The 21,434-nt window shown below is 40.9% G+C and overlaps 1 protein-coding gene and 1 long non-coding RNA gene across 2 annotated transcripts in view; both read right to left on the bottom strand.

Annotated features, from left to right (window-relative positions):
* Positions 1–21,434, bottom strand: part of LOC308652843 — a 1,084,519-nt gene that overhangs the window by 1,036,456 nt on the left and 26,629 nt on the right. The gene's annotated exons all lie outside the window — the stretch shown is intronic.
* LOC308652703 (melanoma inhibitory activity protein 2-like) lies at positions 10,397–16,285 on the bottom strand (the record flags this gene model as incomplete). The annotated part of the gene is given in 4 exon segments (XM_081300734.1): positions 10,397–10,503; positions 10,775–10,877; positions 10,879–12,712; positions 16,278–16,285. Coding segments are annotated over 4 exon segments (2,052 nt in total).

The raw sequence follows: 21,434 nt of genomic DNA, 5'->3' as shown, positions 1-21,434 counted from the left end.
AATAACAGAGAAGAAACATGTCACATCCATAAACAATGTGGCTTCAGGGGAGTAGAGAGCTGAGCCAGACAATGCCAGTGGACAGCCAGCCTGAGTATCCTCTGTCCCCACCTGTGTAAGATGTCAGAGACTGTTCTGCCTGGGACACTTCATCCTGCCCTGCTCCTCTGTCCTTTCCCCCAGTCTCCTGAGTTGTTTCTTAATAAATTTGTTATAGACAAATTTTGTCATAAAATTATTGTTCCAATAATATTTAGATTTAAATGTAGGCTGATTAAAATAAAGGTGGGGCCCCAGAGTGAGGGCAGGGGCCCACCAGCCATCTTCTGTAAGGCCTGGACCACTGTGCCTCCCTCTGCAGTGTGGATAATCACTGGCCTTTAGTTAGAATAGGTGAGACTCACTCACCTTGAATCTGTGTAGTTGGTCACTCACCTTGAGCCAGCATAGAGCATTACTTGTTTTGACCTAGTACAGACAGACTTGCTATATGGATCTGATATGGATGGAGTCTCTCCCCTTGAGCCAGTGTAGACATGACTTTTAGCTGGTGACCTTGGCCCAGAGGAATCCCTCCCTGAGGGTTGTGGACAGGGTGAGTAGCAATGGTTGGAGAAATCACTTCTGAGAAGGCATGGATGTTCTCAATATTCTATGGCATCATTTTCATAATAATGTGTGCAGGGAAGGAAGAGGTGAGCCAGTGGGCAGGGATGGGCATGCCTGCAACAATGGTGGATGCTTCTGCATCTGCCACGCAGCCTCCCTGCTCATAATCATCTCATCACTGTTGCTAAAGGTATTGGAGAAGGAGTACAGAGGATTTCAGGAGTGGAGATGCCAATCCTTCTTTTGGATGCAATTTACTACTTTTCAGCCAACCACAATTGTGGTACTTTCCTTCAAATTGCCACCTAGGAAACTAATGCAGGTAGCCATTGCTCAGAATAAACCCCACCATCCTGACATTGATATCTAGGTCTGTGTGATCTTCCCTAGGTCTCCCATGCTTCACTGTGGACACGTGGGTTCCCAGGCTGCCTCTGTGTTTGTCGACTCTGTTTGTCTAAGTGGCTGGACTCCTCCTGTGTGTCTCTGGTCACCTTGCCAGGGAAGTTGGGTGTATCCACCTCACACACAATCATGCATGATTCTGTCTCGATTCCCTGATCCCAGTTGACCACCACGAACTCATTGCACAGTATGAAACAGAATAGAAACTTCCAAAGAGCAAAGTTCTACTGTTCTGTGTCCTGTTTTATCAGCTGTATCTAAAAGAATTTTTACTTGTTTATTTTAATGTGTTCATTAGATTTGTGTGTGTGTGTGTGTGTGTGTGTGTGTGTGTGTGTGTGTGACAAGAATCATCTGGAGTAAATTAAGCTGGCTTGCTGTTTGTTGGGTTAAGGTAGGAAGTTAAACCAACAGGACTGAGTCTCAGGAAAGATTGCTGGGAGGCAGAAATCAAGATCTTTACTAAAAACCCAGGCTTCAAAGTGGAGCCAGAGGAGGGTGGGCACAGGAGGGTAGGGTGAGGGAAGAGCTTTGGAGGGAGGATGGTCATGGCCAATTGGATTGCTCACCACGGGACTGTGGATGAGGCCCTGGCTTGTTATCCTATGGGCATGTTCTGGAGTTTCTTCTCAGATGTCATGCTGTCCTTGGAGTTGCATTGTGGACTCTGGCTTCATGTGTGTGCACATGAACATCTGGGCCCATGAGCACACTCCCAGGTTGTGCAGGTGAGTCCTTATAGATTGGATGTCACATTTTTGAAGTCTCCACGCCTGTCATTGATGACCTTTCAGGGCCAGAGCTGAAGAGAAGGAAAACCCAGCACTGTCTGAAGTTGGAAGGAATGGACCATTCTCCAAGGAGGGCTCATTCTGCATAAAGCTCCAGGTGGGCAGATGTTGACACAGCAGAGTGAATGAAGAGTCAGCTTTTGAATTCCCGAGTTAAGATTCTTACTTTGCAAAGCACCTGGTGGGGAAGGCCTGGTAGGTTTTTGTTTTACTTTATTTTTTGCAAACAGAATGACCAAACAAAGAGGAGGAAGTCAGGGAGCAGAAGTGAGGGAACATTGTATCGGGAGACTTCCCTAGTGAAAGAGATGATCCATAGAGTGCAAAATGAAGGACCTGTGGCATGGGAACATTTACAAATCAGAGCAGGAGCCGTTCTCTTGAAATAGCAGGCTGTACCTGGCAAGGTGTAATCTCAGCAGCTCAGGAGGTTGAAGCAGGAGGATGACAAGTACAAAGCCAGCCTTCTGAACTTAGTGAGAACCTAAGCAAACTTAGCAAGACCTGCCTCAAAATTTAAAAAAAAAAAATAAACAAAAATGGCTGGGGATGTAGCTCTGTGGTTTAGGATTTAGTGTCCCTGGGTTTAATCCCCCAATCCCCCTGCCCCCCCACCAAACAAACAAACAAACAAACAAAACACCAGGTAGAACCTGAAGGATGGGGTGCTCTGAACACATCTGTTTAGCCCTGCACACCAGGGGACTCCCCTTGGATTTCAGGAGCTGACTTAACAGAGTCCCCCAATAGGCTTCAGGACTAGAGTGGGTTGGTGCTGTGTTATTCCCCCAGGTCCGGGAGAAGATGCTCAGGGATCTGTAAGGGATGTTCTGGAGTGGCTGGAGTTGGGCCCAGTAACAAGGGAACCATTTAGACTTGGGCCGGGAAGTGGATGTGGAAGAAAAGTAATCTCTTGTTCTTGGTTTAGACATGAAACTAGCAGAGCTTGTTGAATGCCATTTTCTTCTTCAAGTCTTATTTCATATTAAGTATTTCCTTGACATCTCTCTTTATTTCCCTGGCATCTCTCTTAGTACTATGCCTTGAGCAATATACGTCACTGTGTGAATAATGCCAGCTGGAACAGCTTCATGAAGGCTGAGGTGCACAGGTCAAGAAGTAGAAGGCTCCAGTCTTCTGGGGGAGGCATCAGGGAATGACCAAGCCCAACCCCCATAAAAGTTCTGCTCAGGCCTCTCATGCTTGCTTTGCTCAAACATGTTTACAGTCACGTCCTCACAGAGGGCCCTCATCTTTTATCACACTGCCATAATTAAAGTCATCCATCCCAGACAGGGCCCACTTTGTTTGGTTCATCTTCTCTGGATAGGTTCACATAAAAATCTACTTTACACTGTAGTACCTAGAAAATCAATTTATTTAAAAATTTTGGTATGTTGCCTTTTGTCAGATGATGGTGCATATGTAACCCAGGCTTCTGTCTTGGCTTGGGAGGCAGGTGACCTTCAAGCCAACCTCAGCACATGGACATGACTTCAGATTAGCCATAGCCATGGCCCAGATTGTTAACACATCCTTTTCTCTTTCTGTGTGCTCTTAATTTCATTATTTCTAGATTTACTTCCTTTTAGATACACATTCAGTTTTTAGAAAATTTTGTAATATCATGGGCACACTGTTGTGAGCAGTGTTGGAAGAACCACAGTAGAGCTAGATGTGTTTGAAATGCAATTATATTTAATATACTCTTAACACACAGAGAACGGTGCTATTCCCATTTCACCCAGCCAGCAAGTCCCTCAGATGTAATAGATCATGTTCCATCCATAGTGCGATGTCTCTGGGCCGCAGAAGTGGTCTCTCTCTTTTTTTTTTTTTTATTTTTTATTGGTTGTTCAAAACATTACAAAGCTCTTAACATATCATGTTTCATACATTAGATTCAAGTTGGTTATGAACTCCCAATTTTACCCCATATACAGATTGCAGAATCACATCGGTTACACATCCACATTTTTACATAATGCCCTATTAGTAACTGTTGTATTCTGCTACCTTTCCTACCCTCTACTATCCCCCCTCCCCTCCCCTCCCATCTTCTCTCTCTACCCCATCTACTGTAATTCATTTCTCTCCTTGTTTGTTTTCCCATTCCCCTCACAACCTCTTATGTGAAATTTTGTATAACAATGAGGGTCTCCCTCCATTACCATGCAATTTCCCTTTTCTCTCCCTTTCCCTCCCACTTAATGTATCTGTTTAATGTTGATCTTTTCTTCCTGCTCTTCCTCCCTGCTCTGTTCTTCGTTGTTCTCGTTATATCAAAGAAGACATTTGGTATTTGTTTTTTAGGGATTGGATAGCTTCACTAAGCATAATCTGCTCTAGTGCCATCCATTTTCCTGCAAATTCCATGATTTTGTCATTTTTTAGTGCTGCGTAATATTCCATGGTGTATAAATGCCACAATTTTTTTTATCCATTCATCTATTGAAGGGCATCTGGGTTGGTTCCACAGTCTAGCAATTGTGAATTGTGCTGCTATGAACATCGCTGTGGCAGTATCCCTGTAGTACGCTCTTTTAAGGTCTTCAGGGAATAGTCCGAGAAGGGCAATAGCTGGGTCAAATGGTGGTTCCATTCCCAGCTTTCCCAGGAATCTCCATACTGCTTTCCAAATTGGCCACACCAGTTTGCAGCCCCACCAGCAATGTGCAAAAGTACCCTTTTCCCCACATCCTCGCCAGCACTTGTTGTGGTTTGACTTCATAATGGCTGCCAATCTTACTGGAGTGAGATGGTGTCTTATGCAATGGAGGAAGGATAGCATCTTCAACAAATGGTGCTGGGAAAACTGGAAATCCATATGCAACAAAATGAAACTGAATCCCCTCCTCTCGCCATGCACAAAAGTTAACTCAAAGTGGATCAAGGAGCTAGATATCAAATCAGAGACTCTGCGTCTGACAGAAGAAAAAGTTGGCTCCGATCTACATATTGTGGGGTCGGGCTCCAAATTCCTTAATAGGACACCCATAGCACAAGAGTTAATAACAAGAATCAACAAATGGGACTCACTTAAACTGAAAAGTTTTTTTCTCAGCAAGAGAAACAATAAGAGAGGTAAACAGGGAGCCTACATCCTGGGAACAAATCTTTATTCCTCACACTTCAGATAGAGCCCTAATATCCAGAGTATACAAAGAACTCAAAAAATTAGACAATAAGATAACAAATAACCCAATCAACAAATGGGCCAAGGACCTGAACAGACAATTCTCAGAGGAGGACATACAATCAATCAACAAGTACATGAAAAAATGCTCACCATCTCTAGCAGTCAGAGAAATGCAAATCAAAACCACCCTAAGATACCATCTCACTCCAGTAAGATTGGCAGCCATTATGAAGAAGTGGTCTCTTGACTGTCAGATGCCAGTAGCTCAACTGGGAACCTGAGCGGCAGCAGTTCACGGTGACAGCAGGGCAACACTAGTGGTGCTGTGGGGAGAGTGAGAGTGCATACATCATGGCAGATTTAGGGAGTCTCTGAATGTTCACTTCCCTGAGTGTCCCCTTCTGGTGGCTGATGGTAGCAGAGTAGAAAGTCTCTGAGCATTTGCCTCTCTGTGTCCCTCTCTCTGAGGAGCATTCCCGCCCGCGCCGCCCGGGTCCGAGTGGGCGGGGCGGGTGGGGTGGGGCGGAGCCGCGCGGGGCGGGGCAACCAGGCCAAGGCCGGGGGCGGGGCCGGGCGGCACCATGGCGGCGGCGGCGGCGGCTTCTTCGGAGGCGCCGGCAGCGACTGCCACGGCAGAGCCCGAGGCGGGAGACGAGGACAGCCGCGAGGTCCGAGTGCTGCAGAGCCTGCGGGGCCGGGCTGAGGGGCTTCCCCGGCGGCAGCGGCCGCAGGCTGAGGGGGCAATGGGCGCGCTGGGTTGGCGTCGCCGCGCTGGATGGTGGGCCGAGAGGGCCGGTGAGGCGCGGCGCGGGCGAGGCTGGAGGGGGTGTGTTGGGGGAGGCGTCGCCTGGACGGGGCGGCGTGGGCTGCGGCCACCCCTCTGGGGAGGGAGTGGAGAGCGGGCAGCGCCGGCGGAGGCGGCCTGGGCGCGCGGGCGTGAGGGGCTCCGCGGCTGGGCGCGGCTGGGGGCGCGGGCCGGGGGCGTGAGGAGCTTCCGGCCGCCTTCCGAAGCAGGCCTCCGGGCGGACACCGGGGAGCGGCCCCGAGGCGGGTGCGGAGCAGCAATTATGGGGAGGAGCGGCCGGAGGAGAGGCGGCGGCGTGGAAGGGGGGCTGGCCCGAGGGGAGGGGGCTGCCTGCCTCCGGAGCTCCGGAGCCCGTGAGAGCTTGAAAAAGGCGCCCTCAGCGGGAGGAAGCAGGCCGCCCGGGGACCCGGAGGGGGCCGCGCGGCGTGCTGCGAGGGAGCGCGGGAGGGGCTCGGCCGGACACCTGTACTCCGCCCCGCCTCGCTTATTTTTCTACTTTTTTTTTTTTTTTTTTTTTTTTACCAGCGTCAAGGCAATTAACAGCAAAAACCACTCGTCCCTCATCCGATTCAGTGTATCCATGGTTCTGACAAATCTCCATCAGATCTACTTTCATGTAAGCCACTATGCAGAGACAGCGGATTTGTTTGTTTGTTTTTTTAAATCACATCTTAGGATTTGAAAAAAATATATCTTCAGTAGCTACCCTATGTGACTCTCAAACCAAAAGTGCCCTGATTTGTTTGACAGATTTGTAGATTTCTATTGAGCCCCACATGTTTCCCAGTAACTTCATATGAGGACGGAGTCTGTTATGGTTTGATAGGAACTAACCAGTGATCCCAAGATTTCCTATGAAGAAAAGTTAGTCCCTAGTGTGGTGGATTTGAAATGATAGACCCTAAAGAGATGGAACCTAGTGGAATGTTGGGCACTGCCCTTGGAAGATTAATGAAGATTAGTACTTATTTCAAGGGACTGCATCTATTTGAGGCATTATAAGCAAACTTGGCTTTTCACGTCTTTCTTGCTTCATGTCTCATCATGTAATCTCTCTCTCTCTCTCTCTCTCTCTCTCTCTCTCTCTCTCTCACACACACACACACACACACGCACACGCACCATTATGAAGCCATTTTCCATGAAGTCCTCACCAGAAACAAGCAGATGATAGCACCCTGCTCTTGAATCTTTAGAACTGTGAGTTGCATAAACCTTTTTTCTGTATATAATACCAGGCCTCAGATATTCTAATATGATCACAAAAAAGGACTGAGAGCTTTCAACTTTTTCACAATAAAGGGATTTTGAAACATAATCTATAGGCAGTGAGTGGCATTCTTGTAGCTGGAGAAAGTCTCTTATTTTAATCAATATTGGAAATAAATATTACTTTCATTTGTAGTTGTACTGCTTTATTTGGTGTGATAAAACTATTTTGTATCTGAAAAGGCCAGTAGAATGTAATTTTGCTTTTAAGTTATTCCCCCCAAAAAAGCAAAGTGAAACCACACCCAAGAGCCGGGTGACTGACAGGGACTTGGGGCAGGATGTAGTGGTTTCCTGTGAGCAGGTCTCAAAACACAGTCATCCAATCCGCACTTAACCCACTAATTCCTTTCCTTTTCAAGCATTTGTCACTTCTGTGAGGGAGCCATACTAGTTGACTAACTACAGTTTTGCTCCGAGGCCCTGAGCATTACTATAAACACACCGATTCGATTTCAGTCATTTGGACATTGATGTTTTTAAAATGCCCTTTAGATTGCCATTTTCCTACAGTAGTTTATTTAGACAAAATACCTCTTAAAAAAAAAAAAAAGATCTCTAGAGCTTATTTTGCTTTGGTTGAAAATTAACAGTTTTCTTTATTCAGTATTCTCAGATTGTGCTAGTTATGAGGGGTCCTTTTTACCTTGTGTGAAGAAAATTGAATTGCATTAAAATTACTAACAGTGCTCTTGGGTAGGCTATAAAATTTTCTTGAGTAATGATGCTGTTAATTGATTTTGGAATCTCACTTTCTTTTCAGGCTGCTCCCTCTTTCAAGGAATTGAATTTTTGTTTGTTTGCTTATTTATTTGGTACTAGGGATGGAATCCCGGAGTGCTTTATCCCTGGGCTACATCCCCAGCCTTTTTTTTTTTTTTTTTTAATGTTTTACTAAGTTGCTCAGGGCCTTGCTAAATTGCTGAGGCTGGCCTCAAACTTGCAATCTTCCTGCATCAGCGTCCTGGGTTGCTGGGATTATAGGCATTCTCCATCATGCTGGCCTAAGGATTTGGGATTTTATTAAATCCCAAGGCAAACTATTAAATTCCCTCACATCGTATTTCCCTGTTATAGTCATAGAACCCTTAAGAGATTGCAGTTCTTAAAACCTAATGAAGATACTGGAGAAGTAGCTGTTTCCTGCATCTAAGTTTCCAACATTAAAGATATTTTTAAGGAATAAAGCCTTTTCAGAATTTAGGTTAAATCTTATATTTAATATATGCATATATCTAATTTAACTGGGAAACTAAATGGGCAGAGTTCCCTCCTTGATCTGGTTTTCCAGATTTTTACCTCCTTACATTTTAGCGTTATTGATATTAGACACTGTCTGTTGGAGCCTCACTGATACTTAACTGCAGGTTGTTTATGGAACAACATATATGTGTGTCATAGAATTGAGTTGGGGTGTTTCCAGAAGGAATTAGTAGCCTATACTTTCACCTGCTCCGTGGCAAATACCATTGAAAACAGTTTTGTAAGGGGCATCACTGTAAGTAAAACTTGGGTCTACAAATTAAAAGGGCCTGCAAATAAAACAAACAAAAAATGTGTGTTTCTATAGTTTAGAGCAAGGCTGGCATACAGACTTGGAAATTGGCCATACACTTACTGGGAGTGATACTGCTTGAACCATAGTCAAAGTATTACATCTGTCAGTCAGCTTCTTGCTTTTTAAATTGCTCAGCATATAGCTCAAGTCATGAAGTGACCATTTCATAGGATGTATGTGTTAATATATTGATATACAGAATTCTCACCTCACATTTCTTTTCTGTTCTTTTAACTGATGTAATCCAGAAGTGGTTTAGCTTCAAAACCTTGTGAAGAGGTGCTGTTTTCTGTTTCCCTGAAATTGATGTGTAGTTTTTGTAAGGCGGGGGAGCTGAAGGGTAGAAGAGTCTTAAGGTACTAAAGTTACAGAAGTGGGATGATGGTGGTTCTGACAATGAAGATGTTAAGCAGCCTGGGGAGGAGGGTACGTATATCCTCTTCCTCTTCACTATGCTGAGAAATCTTTAAAGAAATCCTAATTTTACCTACTGACCTGGAGATGTGCTGGTAAATCCTAAACTGCTGATTAGGAGTCTCTCATCTGAAGAGTTACAGATGCATAGGGCTGAAAGTGAGCTTGAAAAGAAGTGGTCTTATTCCTGGACTTGGGTGGGTCCCTTCAACTCCAAATCATTCCAGTAGAAAGGGATGATGGATTGATTTATACATCTTTAAAGTTCTAGATATAGATAATTATGCACAAACTTCTTTAGGGAACTTCATTCTTGTATTTATTAGTTTCCAATATATCTCACAAGGTGAAATATTAGATTGACAGATTGAAAAACCATTTTATTGCCAGTTTCAAATTGTCATTTGATGTTAACGAATCTAGTGCCTTATAGACTGGTCCCAAATTTCCTGAAGTCATTTTAGTGCCCTAGGAAACCTGACAGTTCTGAAAGCTCTGCTTCCTTAAATGTATTCATAGTCAAGCCTTATTGTTAGATATCTTAGGCCTGTCTTGTGAACCCTTGGTAAATAAAATTAGGGAGGGTTATATTCCAGATGCCTTCCTATGGTTTTGAATTCTTGTGCAGTGAGTAGTAGCAGGCATGTTAGTATATCTGAAATACACTGCATGCCCTTCTCCCCAGAAAACCCTACACTCAGGTGAAAAAAGGATTTGGGCTTTCTCTGTTTCTCTGTTTTCTCTGTTTTACTGCTATTTTGAGGCTTTTTTGGTTGCCACTTTTTGTTCAGTTTGTTCTTGTCCAATTAAATCAGGTTGTAAAAATGTTACTGAAGGGGCCCACACCGTATTGTACATGAGTTTATCTACTGAAGGGATACCATTTTCCTGTAAGCCAAATGTAAAGACCTGTGTGAATTTTTAGATGTGTGGCCATTGTATGTCCCAGAACTTATTTGATATCCCTCATGTTTTCAGGCCAAGAATGACTTAGGATTGTTTGACAAAGTAGGGAGAAACTGTGGGATATGGTTAAGTATTCTAACTTAAAGGCCTAGTGAAGTTAGTCACCTGGGTTTGAATTTCCACTTTATTTCCAACCTTTGTTAGCCTCTTTGTACCTTCATATTCTCATGTATAAAATAGGAATAGTAAAAATATCTCTCTCATAGGACTGCTAGGGAGGGATTAAATAAGCTTGTCCCACTCCCTGCATCCCCACCTACCAGGAGCTGGGTCAACTGTGGAGCATCTCTTAGAAAGGAGTAGAATAAAGAGATTAAGAACTCATCTTTATTTGATGTTCTTGTCTAACATGTACTGGTATTTCCTGGTGTACAAAATTGATTAAAACAGTCCTGTTTTCTGCTTTATACATTGTTAATATTCATGTGATTTTAGACAACTCATTTACCTTTGCGCTTATCTTCCTCATCTTTAAAATGGGAATAATGCTTCATCACCAACCATTTTGTATATATTGTTTCCTTTGCATGATTGTCTTTGTCTTTCCCTAAAAAACAATTAATTACAGTACACTCTTTTTGGGAGGTTGGAAACCAAATTTAATTGTGGATGTCCATCCAAATTACAGGACAATAAAAGTAATTGAGTAATTGTATTTTTTGGAGTAAACCGAAGGGCAAAATTTGACTTTACAGTAACATTTAATTCTCCTTCAAAATAAGAATCTACTACTCCAGGTATCACCGTGATGGCCCCTTTTAAATTGTTACTTCCCAAAATTAAACCTATACTTTCTCTAGGGATTGGCCCCAAAATACCAGTAGGAATTTGTTGTGGTTCTGGATGTTCAGTAGCAGGCTCATTTGAAGATGGAATGAATCCTGAAGGGAACTCACTTCTACTTTCAGAATGCGGGGGTGGGTGGAGGAAATCCAGCTCTTGGGGGAAGGTCTTGAGAAAAACACTTCCCTGCATAGACATCTGGCATTGGAAAAAATGGAGGGGGTGGTGGGCCTGGTGGAAAATAATCTTGAGGTGCTCCATACCTGTTTCCTGGAGGAGGCAGAGGGAAAAATGGTCCTCTTCTCGTGAACTGACTCCTTGGGTCCACAGGAAACAATTCACCTCTGACCGGAGGGAAAGGTGCCAACAATGAGCCAGAGCCAGTTGCTTGGTTTTCAGCAGAGAGAGATGAATCAGGCACATTGGTATCACCAGGATCAAATTTGGTCTCCTTTCTACTGGACTGACTTTCTGAAGACATAGGCCAATCCTCTTTATCCAAAGAAGGCATATTAGAACTTCTGAGTTCTGCTGGTCGCGATGGTCTACCGTAATTCGAATAACATCCACCTTGCCAAGGAGGACCCAATGATGAGGGACCATTGGGGGAATTCTTTCTGCCCAATGCTGCCTTTGAAACACCAAGTGCACAGGGATCTTTCTCTACAAGTTCAAACTGAAGCTCCCTTTCAGTTAACTTTTGTCCATTGCGAGCCTTTTGTTTCATGAAATAATGGAGGTTTCTTTCAGCAATCCAAGCCGCCAATTCACTCTCATGTGCTTTTTTCTCAGAGTAAATAATCTTCCCCTGACAGGACTGAATGGTTCTCTCCAATTCTTCTTCAAGATATTTGGCTCGTTTTCTGTAGGTCTCCAGCTCTTTCTTCATATGGCCCATCTCTTCTTTGACCTTGGAAAGTTTCTTCTCTTGCTCCACCCGGTAGTTTTCCTCTACTCTGAGTTTCCCATAGAGTTTCGTCATATTTTCTGGATAGTGTTCCATTATGACTTTACATTTCTGCTGAAGGTTCTCCTTCTCACCTTCAAGCCGTGTATTCTCTGACAGCAAGGTTGCCTGTTCAGTCTTCAGACTTCTAATCTGTTCTCTAAGGTCTTCCTTTGTTTTCTCTACTTCAGATAAGAAAGCACAAGTTTGATATCTTTGTCCTTCTAAGTTTTCTAAGGAGGCCTTTAGCTTAGCACCATCAATCAGTTTCTTTAAAGCTCCTTTTGGCTCATCATCCAAGTGAGCACCAATTCTTGATTCACTCCTCATTCCCCATTCCAAGTTGCCAACATCTGTTTGGGCTCCCGCGCTTGGAGAAGACCTATCTTTCATCTTCAGCAAGCCTTCAGTCAGAGACTCCTCGTGATTTTCTTTATCACTTTGAACTTTTCCTGCATGGACTTGAGAGTCTTCCAATGTGGTGCTCTCTTTACATTGGACACATCCTTGTTCCCTCCATGCTTCAGCTTCTCCTTTTATGATTGGTTTCTGACATTGCCGAAGCTGGGAACTTACATCCAAAGCTTCTTTCATTGCCAGCTGAAGTCCTTCCTCACTCATTTGAAGCAGTCTCAGGTTTGTTTTACTTTCAGTTATTTGTGATCTGAGGGATCCTAATTCACCTTCGAGGGACTTTATCCTTCTCGATATATCTGCCATGATTTCATCCTGTTTACAATGTCTGGCCTTTTGCTCTTCTAGCTCTTTTTCTAGAAAGAGTCTTTCATCCCCATGGCTAGGTTTGGACCTATGCAGCTTTTCATAGGTTGCCTTTAAATTTGGGGCTTCTCTTGGACCCTTCTCAAAACTGCCACCCTTTAAAGTTGACTCTATGCCTTCATGCTCTTTTTGAATAAGGCTAACTTTTTCAAGTAGTTCACATTTTTCTTCAATTCTTCTAGAAAGTTTTAGAGCCAGCTGTTTTTCTCTTCCCACATAAAGCCTGCTTTTAACACACTGAAAACTTCTTAACAAAAACAAGAGAAGAAGACAAAAACATCCAATAGCTCTACACATCACCAAATCCCAAGGAACGCCATAAGGATCAGGGCCTGGTTTCATGTCTTCAGACAGTGCTGCCACAACCCTTCCTACTTCTTCCAGGACCACCCTCTAATATGGCTGTGGACACTCAGGTGTTTGCTCAGGAATTCCAACCTGCACCAGGCAACGGAGCAGACCACTGAGAACCCCTGCAAGGGGGGGAGGGGGGGTTGTGATGTGGGGAGCCGGGGTGAAGGACTCCCAGGAGCCTTGTGGTGCTCAAGTGCCCATCAGGGGTGTCTTGGCCCCTTCCTTCCCTACCCAGTGCATCCTGAAGTGCCAGGGGTTCAGGTCCCTTCCACTCCAGCCAGAGAGGAGTCCTCTCCATGCCAGTCACCCCTGAGTTTGGTTGAGGCTAGGCCAAGATGGAGCTTCTTATGAAATTTCTATACAGTCATAATACCACTCAGTTTGATGTCATGCAAATTCTAAAGCTTTCTAAACTGTCTCAACAGATTTTAGGTCATATTCTTATATGTGTACTGCTTGCCCTTTTGTTTTAATGACCCATTCCTTTCCCTGCTTTTGTCCTCTCCCTTTTTTCTTCCTTCCTTCCTTCCTCCCTCCCTTTCTTCATTTTTTCCTTGTTTTCTTCCTTTCATCCTTCCTCCCTTCCTCCCTCCCTCCCTTCTTTTTTCTCCCTTCCCTCCCTTTTCTTTTCTTGCAGTATTGGGCTTTAAATTCCAAGGCCTTCTGCATGCTTGGCCAGCTCACTACCACTGAGCTACCTCCCCAGACCTGCTGACTCTTTCTAGGATGGTCATTTGAATTATTTCTAACAGAAAAAACTCTCATGATACACTACTTCCTTTCTTTCTTTTTTCTTTTTAATTTTTTAGCTGGGTTAATGACTTATGTTTCTTTTTTTTAAGTTTACCCTTAATATTGTTTTTATTAAGTTTTATTTTTATAGAGCAAGCAACCATAAACATTAAACAACTGGTTAAATAAGAACTGTTATTTTAGATCATTGTACTGTCATTTTTTTAACTTTATTTTTAATTTTTTTTTTAGTTATACATGACAGCAGAATGTATTTTGACATATAATACATACATGGAATGTACACACATCATTCATATTGTCTATTCTATTCTGTTGCCCTTCCTGTCCTCCTTCCTCCTCCCCTCTTCTCCCATCCTTTCTCTCTATCCAATCTAATGTGACACACTTTTTTTTTCTTTTTCTCATTACAACATCATATATGTATTCTGTATAACAATGAGCTTCTCCTTCCATTTTCCGTGCAACTCCCCTTCTCCCTCTTTTTCCCTCCCACCTTTCTTCCCTATTAGTGGTAGTCTTCTTCTCATGCTCTTATTCCCTATCCCATTTTGAGTTACCCCCCTTATATCAGAGAAGACATTCAGCATTTGTTTTTTAGGGATTGGCTCACTTCACTTAGCATAATCTTCTCTAATGCCATCCATTTGCCTGCAAATGCCACGATCGTGTTATTTTTTAGTGCCGAGTAATATTCCACTGTGTATAAATGGCACCTTTTTTAATCCATTCATCTATTGAAGAGCATCTAGGTTGGTTCCACATTCTAGCTATTATGAATTGTGCTGCTATAAACATTGATGTGGCTGTGTCCCTGTAGTATGTTCTTTTTAGGTCTTTTTGCTATACTCCGAGAAGGGGAATAGCTGGGTCAAATGGTGGTTCCATTCCCAGCTTTCTAAGTAATCTCCATACTGCTTTCCAAATTGGCTGCACCAATTTGCAGTCCCACCAGCAATGTATGAGTGTATCTTTTTCCCCAAAACCTCACCAGTACTTATTGTTGTTTGACTTCATAATGGCTGCCATTCTTATTGGAGTGAGATGGTATCTCAGAGTAGTTTCAATTTTAATTTCTCTGATTGCTAGAGATGGTGAGCATTTTTTCATGTATTTGTTGATTGATTGTATATCCTATTCTGAGAAGTTTCTGTTCAAGTCCTTGGCCCATTTGTTGATTGGGTCATTCAATTTTTGTTGTTTAACTTTTTGGGTTCTTTATATACTATAGAGATTAGAGCTCTATCTGATGTTTGAGGGGTAAAAATTTGTTCCCAGGATGTAGGCTCCCTATTCACCTCAGATATTATTTCTCTTGCTGAGAACAAACTTTTTAGTTTGAATTCGTCCCATTTGTTGATTCTTGGTTTTAACTCTTTTGCTATAGGTGTTATTAAGAAATTTGGGGCCTGCCCCCATGTGATGAAGATTAGGGCCAACTTTATCTTCTTTTACATGCAGAGTCTCTGATCTGATTCCTAGCTCCTTGATCCATTTTCAGTTGACTTTTTTGCATGGTAAGAGAAAGGGATTCAATTTCATTTTGTTGCATATGGATTTCCAGTTCTCCCAGCACCATTTGTTGAGGATGCTATCCTTTCTCCATTGCATGGTTTTAGCACCTTTGTCTAATATAAGGTAGTTGTAACTTTGTGGATTTGTCTCTGTGTCCTCTATTTTGTACCATTGGTCTACCAGCTTGTTTTGGTGCCAGTACCATGCTGTTTTTGTTACTATTGCTCTATAGTATAGTTTAAAATCTGGAATCGTGATGTCACCAATTTCACTCTGCCTGCTTAGAATTACTTTAGCTATTCTGGGTCTCTTGTTTTTCCAGATGAATTTCATGATTCCTTTTTCCATTTCTGCAAGGAATGTTTTTGGGATTTTGATGAGAATTGCATTGAATCTGTAAAGTGCTTTTGGTACTATGGCCATCTTAATAATATTAATTCTACCAATCCATGAGCAAGGTAAATCCTTCCATCTTCTAAGGTCTTCTTCTATTTCTTTCTTCAGGGTTCTGTAGTTTTCATTGTATAGTTCTTTCTCTTCTTTTGTTAAGTTGATTCCCAGGTGTTTTTTTTTTTTTTTTTTTTTTTTTTTGAGGATATTGTGAATGGAGTAGTTGTCCTCATTTCCATTTCAGAGAATTTGTCACTGATATACAGGAATGCCTTTGATTTATTGGTATTGATTTTATATCCTGCCACTTTGCTGAATTCATTTACGAGTTCTAGAAGTTTCTTGGTTGAATTTTATGGGTCTGCTAGGTATAGGATCATGTCATCGGCAAATAGTGCTAATTTAAGTTCTTCTTTTCCTATGTTTATGCCTTTAATGTCTTTCATCTGTCTAATTGCTCTGGCTAGTGTTTCAAGAACTATGTTGAATAGAAGTGGTGAGAGAGGGCATCTCTGTCTTGTTCCAGATTTTAAAGGGAATGCCTTCAATTTTTCTCCATATAGAATGATGCTGGCCTGAGGCTTAGCGTATATAGCTTTTACCATTTTGAGGAAATTTCCTGTTATCCCTAATTTTTCTAGAGCTTTGAACATAAAGGGATGCTGTATTTTGTCAAATGCTTTTTCAGCATCTATCGAGATGATTGTATGGTTCTTATCTTTGAGTCTATTGATGTGGTGAATTACATTTATTGATTTCCATATACTGAACCAGCCTTGCATCCCAGTGATGAATCCCACCTGATCATGGTGCATGATATTTTTTATATGTTTTTGTATTCAGTTTGCCAGAATTTAATTGAGGATTTTTGCATCTAAATTCATTTGGGATATTGGTCTGAAGTTTTCTTTCTTTGAAGTGTCTTTATCTGGTTTTGGAATCAGGGTGATGTTGGCCTCATAGAATGAATTTGGAAGTACTCCCTCTTTTTCTATCTCCTGAAATAGATTGTAGAGTATTGGTATTAGTTCTTCTTTAACTTTCTTGTAAAACTCTGCTGTGTATCCGTCTGGTCCTGGGCTTTTCTTGGTTGGTAGTCTTTTGATGGCTTCTTCTATTTGTTCACTTGATATTGGTCTGTTTAGGTTGTTTATATCATCCTGACTCAATCTGGGCAGCTCATATGCCTTAAGGAATTTATCGATGCCTTCACTATCTTCTATTTGATTAGAGTATAGGGTTTCAAAATAATTTCTAATTATCTTCTGTATTTCTGAAATGTCTGTTGTAATATTGCCTTTTTCATCCCGTAAGCTAGTAATTCGGGTTCCTGCTCTTCTTCTCTTTGTCAGCATGACTAAGGGTCTGTAATTCTTATCTATTTTTTCAAAGAACCAACTCTGAGTTTTGTCAATTTTTCCAAATGTTTCTTTTGTTTTTATTTCACTGATTTCAGCTCTGATTTTAATTATTGCATGCCTTCTACTGCTTTTGCTGATGGTTTGTTCTTCTTTTTCTAGGGCTTTGAAGTGTAGTGTGAGGTAATTTACTTCTTGGCTCTTTCTTCTTTCAAGAAATAAACTCCAAGCAATGAATTTTCTTCTTAGTACTGCTTTTATAATGTCCTAGGGATTTTGATATGTTGTGTCTGTGTTCTCATTTACCTCTAAGAATTTTTTTAATTTCCTCCTTGATATCTTCTGTAACCCATTGTTCATTTAGTAGCATATTGTTCATTCTCCATGTGAAGAAGGAATTTTTCTTCCTTATTTTATCATTGATTTCCAATTTTATTCCATTACAATGGGATAAAATGCATGGTAGTAACTCTACTCCTTTGTATTTGTTAAGAGTTGCCCTGGGCATAATATAGCGTCTATTTTTGAGAAGGATCCATGTGCTGCTGATATATTGTGCTGCTTGATATTGGTTGATATTTTATATATGTCAACTAAGTCTAACTTATTAATTGTGGTTTTGAGTTCTATGGTTTCATTATTCAAATTTGATTGGACCGTCTTCCCAGTGGAGAGGTGTGTGCTAAATCACCCATGATTATTATGCTTTGGTCTATTTGACTCTTGAAATTGAGAAGAATTTTTTATATGAACATAGCTGCACCATGTTTGGGGGCATATATATTAAAGATTGTTATGTCTGGTTGCTGTATGGTTCCCTTGATCGATATGTAGGGTCCTTCTTTATCCCTTTTGATAAACTTTGGCTAGAAGTCTACTTTATTTGATATGAGTAAGGACACCCCTGCTTGCTTCTGAGGTCCATGTGAGTGTATGATTTTCCCAACCTTTTACCTTCAGTCTGTGTATCTCTTTTCCTATCAAATGATTTTGTTGTACACAGCATATTGTAGGATCTTTTTTAAAATAATCTAGTCTACTAGCCTGTATCTTTTGAATGGTGAGTTTATGCCATTAACATTTAGGGTTACTATTGAGATATGGTTTGTATTTCCAGCCATATTTGTTTATCTTTGTTATTTAACTTGACTTGATTTTCCTCTTTGATTAGTTTTTTCCCATAGTGTACTCCATTCCACTGTTGGTTTTCATTGTTCTTTTCCATTTCCTCTTAATGATATATTTTGCCAAGGATATGTTGACCGCTGGTTTTCTACCTGCAGATTCTCTTAACTTTTGTTTATCATGGAAGAATTTTATTTCATCATCAAACCTGACACTTAGTCTTGCTGCATACAAGAGTCTTGGTTAGAATACAGTATATTTTAGCATTGGAAATATATTGTTCCAGGATCTTCTAGCTTTCAGGGACTGTGTTGAAAGATCAGCCTTTAAACTAATTGGTATACCCCTATATGTGATGTGCTGCTTTTTTCTTGTGGCTTTTAAAATTTTCTTCTTGGAAAATTCAATGGAGAACAATCTAAAAAATACCTGACAAGTCCTCCTCAATACTGTCAAGGTCATCAGAACAAGGGAGTTCATAGAAACTGTCACCCCAAGAGAAGTTCATGGAGACATGATGACTGGATGTCATGTTGGATCCTAGATGGAATCCTAGAACAGGAAGACACAGTACCAAGAATCCAAAAGATACGTGACTTCAGTTAATTTTAACATACCAGTATTTCTTCTTCGTGATGAATGGTCTAAGATGTTAACACTTTAGAAACAGCTCACCTAAGTCATAATAAGGGAAGAAACCAGGCTGAGGCTACCTGAGAAATCTCTGCACTTTCTTTTCAATTTCTGTATAAAGATAAAACTAAGCCTGGCATGGTAGCACATGCCTGTAATCCCAGTGTCTTGAGGGGCTGAGGCAAGAGGATTTCAAGTTCAAAGCCAGCCTCAGCAACTTAGTGAAGCCCTAAGTAACTCTGTGAGACCCTACCTCTAAATAAAATACAAAAAAGGGCTGGGGATGTGGCTCAGTGATTAAGCACACCTGGATTCAATCCCCAGTAACCCCCCCCCAAAAAAAAGATTAAACTAATGTAAAACCTTAGGATATGGTTATATTTTCTAAAACACCTACTTGTTTAATTATTCATACAGTTAATTACTGGTAACTGACTCTCTTAGCTAGTTCTGTATTTTATTATGAACATTTATAACACAAAAATCAAATAGTTCAAACTAATATAAAATTCAAAGTATGTGGGCTGGGGTTGTAGCTCAGCAGTAGAGCACTCACCTAGCATATGTGAGGAACTAGGTTTGAGCCTCAGCACCACAGAAAAATGAATAAATAAAAATAAAGGCATTGTGTCCAACTACAACTAAAAAATTTTTAAAAATTCAAAGTATGTGCCACTTTTACATATTTCATGTTGAAGTAATAACATATGTGAACTTGTTATATTTTTATTCTGTCACTATGTTTTAGGTTTGCCTTCTTAAAACTTGATCACTAGAGGGGAAAAATGACATTTTAGAGATTTTATTTCAACTCATGGTTTAACTTTCCCAAATGAGTGACTTTATAAAAACAAGTTCTAATGGCAAATTGACTCACTGTGACTGACTCACTTATCCCAAAGAATCCTTGTCTCTATTTTATTTCTATGCATACCTTTTAGCAGCAATACAATCAAATATTTGTCACTGGAACAAATAGTCAAAGAACGTCCAACTCCTCCAAGACCTCTGCAGGAAGTGGTAAGCCAAGAGAAGCAGAGGTGTCAACTCAGCCTAGGAGTGATATTAGATGCTGCTGTAGAGTGGGGAAACACTCTATCTTTTAGAATCACAAGGAGCTATGGATGCCCAAACTCTTGCATGAGTCTAAATCTAGTTGAACTTCTAAGTAATTTTATTGTCACTAGCTCATCATGAAGCCAATGACAACTAAAGGATCTATGGGGCTGGGGATGTAGCTCAGTGGTAGAAAGATTTCCTAGCATGCAGGAGGCCCTAGGACAAACCCCGAGAACCACAAAAGGAAAAAAAAGAATTTGTGTCTTATATGTGTAATCAAATAAAAAAATGAATAATCACTCCTCCTTATAAGAAAACATGTTGGGTCTAAAACACTTGAGACTTTCAGAATCAAAATACTCTCCTTATAGTGTATTGCATAGCTAGACCACCATGAAGAGTGGTGTCACATCATAAAACATGTTCACATGGAGCATACCATCAAAACAACCAAAAGGCTTTATTGACAGTTGATAAGAAAAAACATAATCTAGCTTAGGAAATTATTAACACATTGGAAACATGTGTTAATAAGTAGACATCAAAATCCTCCAGGACAAGCCAGGCACTTTGACACATGCCTGTCATCTCATCTATTTGGGAGAATAAAGCAGAAGGACCACAAATTTGAGGCCAACATTAGCAATTCAGCTAGACCCTGTCTCAAAATGAAATTGTAATGAGGACTGAAGACATATGTAGCTCAGGGCTTTCATAGCACATGCAAGGTCCTGGGTTTAATCCCCAGTGCCAAAAAAAATTTCTCTAGGTGAGACATCTGATAACAGACAACTATGGCAGGTACAGAACAGGGCAGAAGCCATTATGTCAACTTCCTCAAAATGATTAAAGTAAACCTGTACTTTGTTCAGCTCACAATACTAACATGTCTGATTTCTGCTTCTAATAATTCAAATGTAACCATTTAAATATGATCAAAAGTTTGTGTACTTTTCTAATGAATCCAACAAATTTGACACAGAGACTCAACTGTGTTCTGAAAGCCACCTTAAAAGCACATAGGAGCACCAACATTAGGATAAAATATAATCATTGTATTTCCCACCTGAAATAACCCTATATGCTGATGAATACATAATTTCAAAAGAAAGACAAATTTCTGAAATCAAAAGCAAATTGATACATTTTTAAATAATATTTTGAACAGAGGCAAAACACTTAAAGAGTTCTCCCACAAGAATTCCTGACAACATAAAGTATCATGCTCATTAGAAGGCCCATCCCTTTGTATGCAAGGAATAAGAGAACTTTCTGATAAATGTAGAACTTTAATAGGACATATTGACATGCTTTCTAAATTTTAAAAGAAAATATCTGTTTTTAAAAAAGCTTATTTGTAGTAAATGTATCTGAATTACAAAAAAGCAGCTACTGACTTGTCTCTTACATTTTGTAATGATTTGCATCTCAGGAAATTTCATCTATAGTGCTTTTAAATATCATGAAATATCAATAGTTAACATTAAAAATATTATCCCTCTTCTCTTTCAAAACTGTCATATGGATTTGGAAGAGACACTGTGGTGTATGTGTGTATGTGTAAATACATGATCTTTTTTTCAAAAAGAATATTTATTTTTAGTTGTAGTTGGACACAATACCTTTGTTTTATTTACTTATTTTTATGTGGTGCTGAGGATCGAATCCAGGGCCTTGCATGTGCTAGGCAAGTGCTCTACTGCTGAGCCACAACCCCAGCCCCAATACATGATCTTTTTAAACCATACTTCTCATTCTTGAGTCCTGTCAAAGACATCTCTG

Source organism: Spermophilus citellus (assembly GCF_964194105.1).
Source record: "Spermophilus citellus genome assembly, chromosome: 7".
Classification (NCBI taxonomy): domain Eukaryota; kingdom Metazoa; phylum Chordata; class Mammalia; order Rodentia; family Sciuridae; genus Spermophilus; species Spermophilus citellus.
This window is presented reverse-complemented; position numbering and strand designations above follow the sequence as displayed.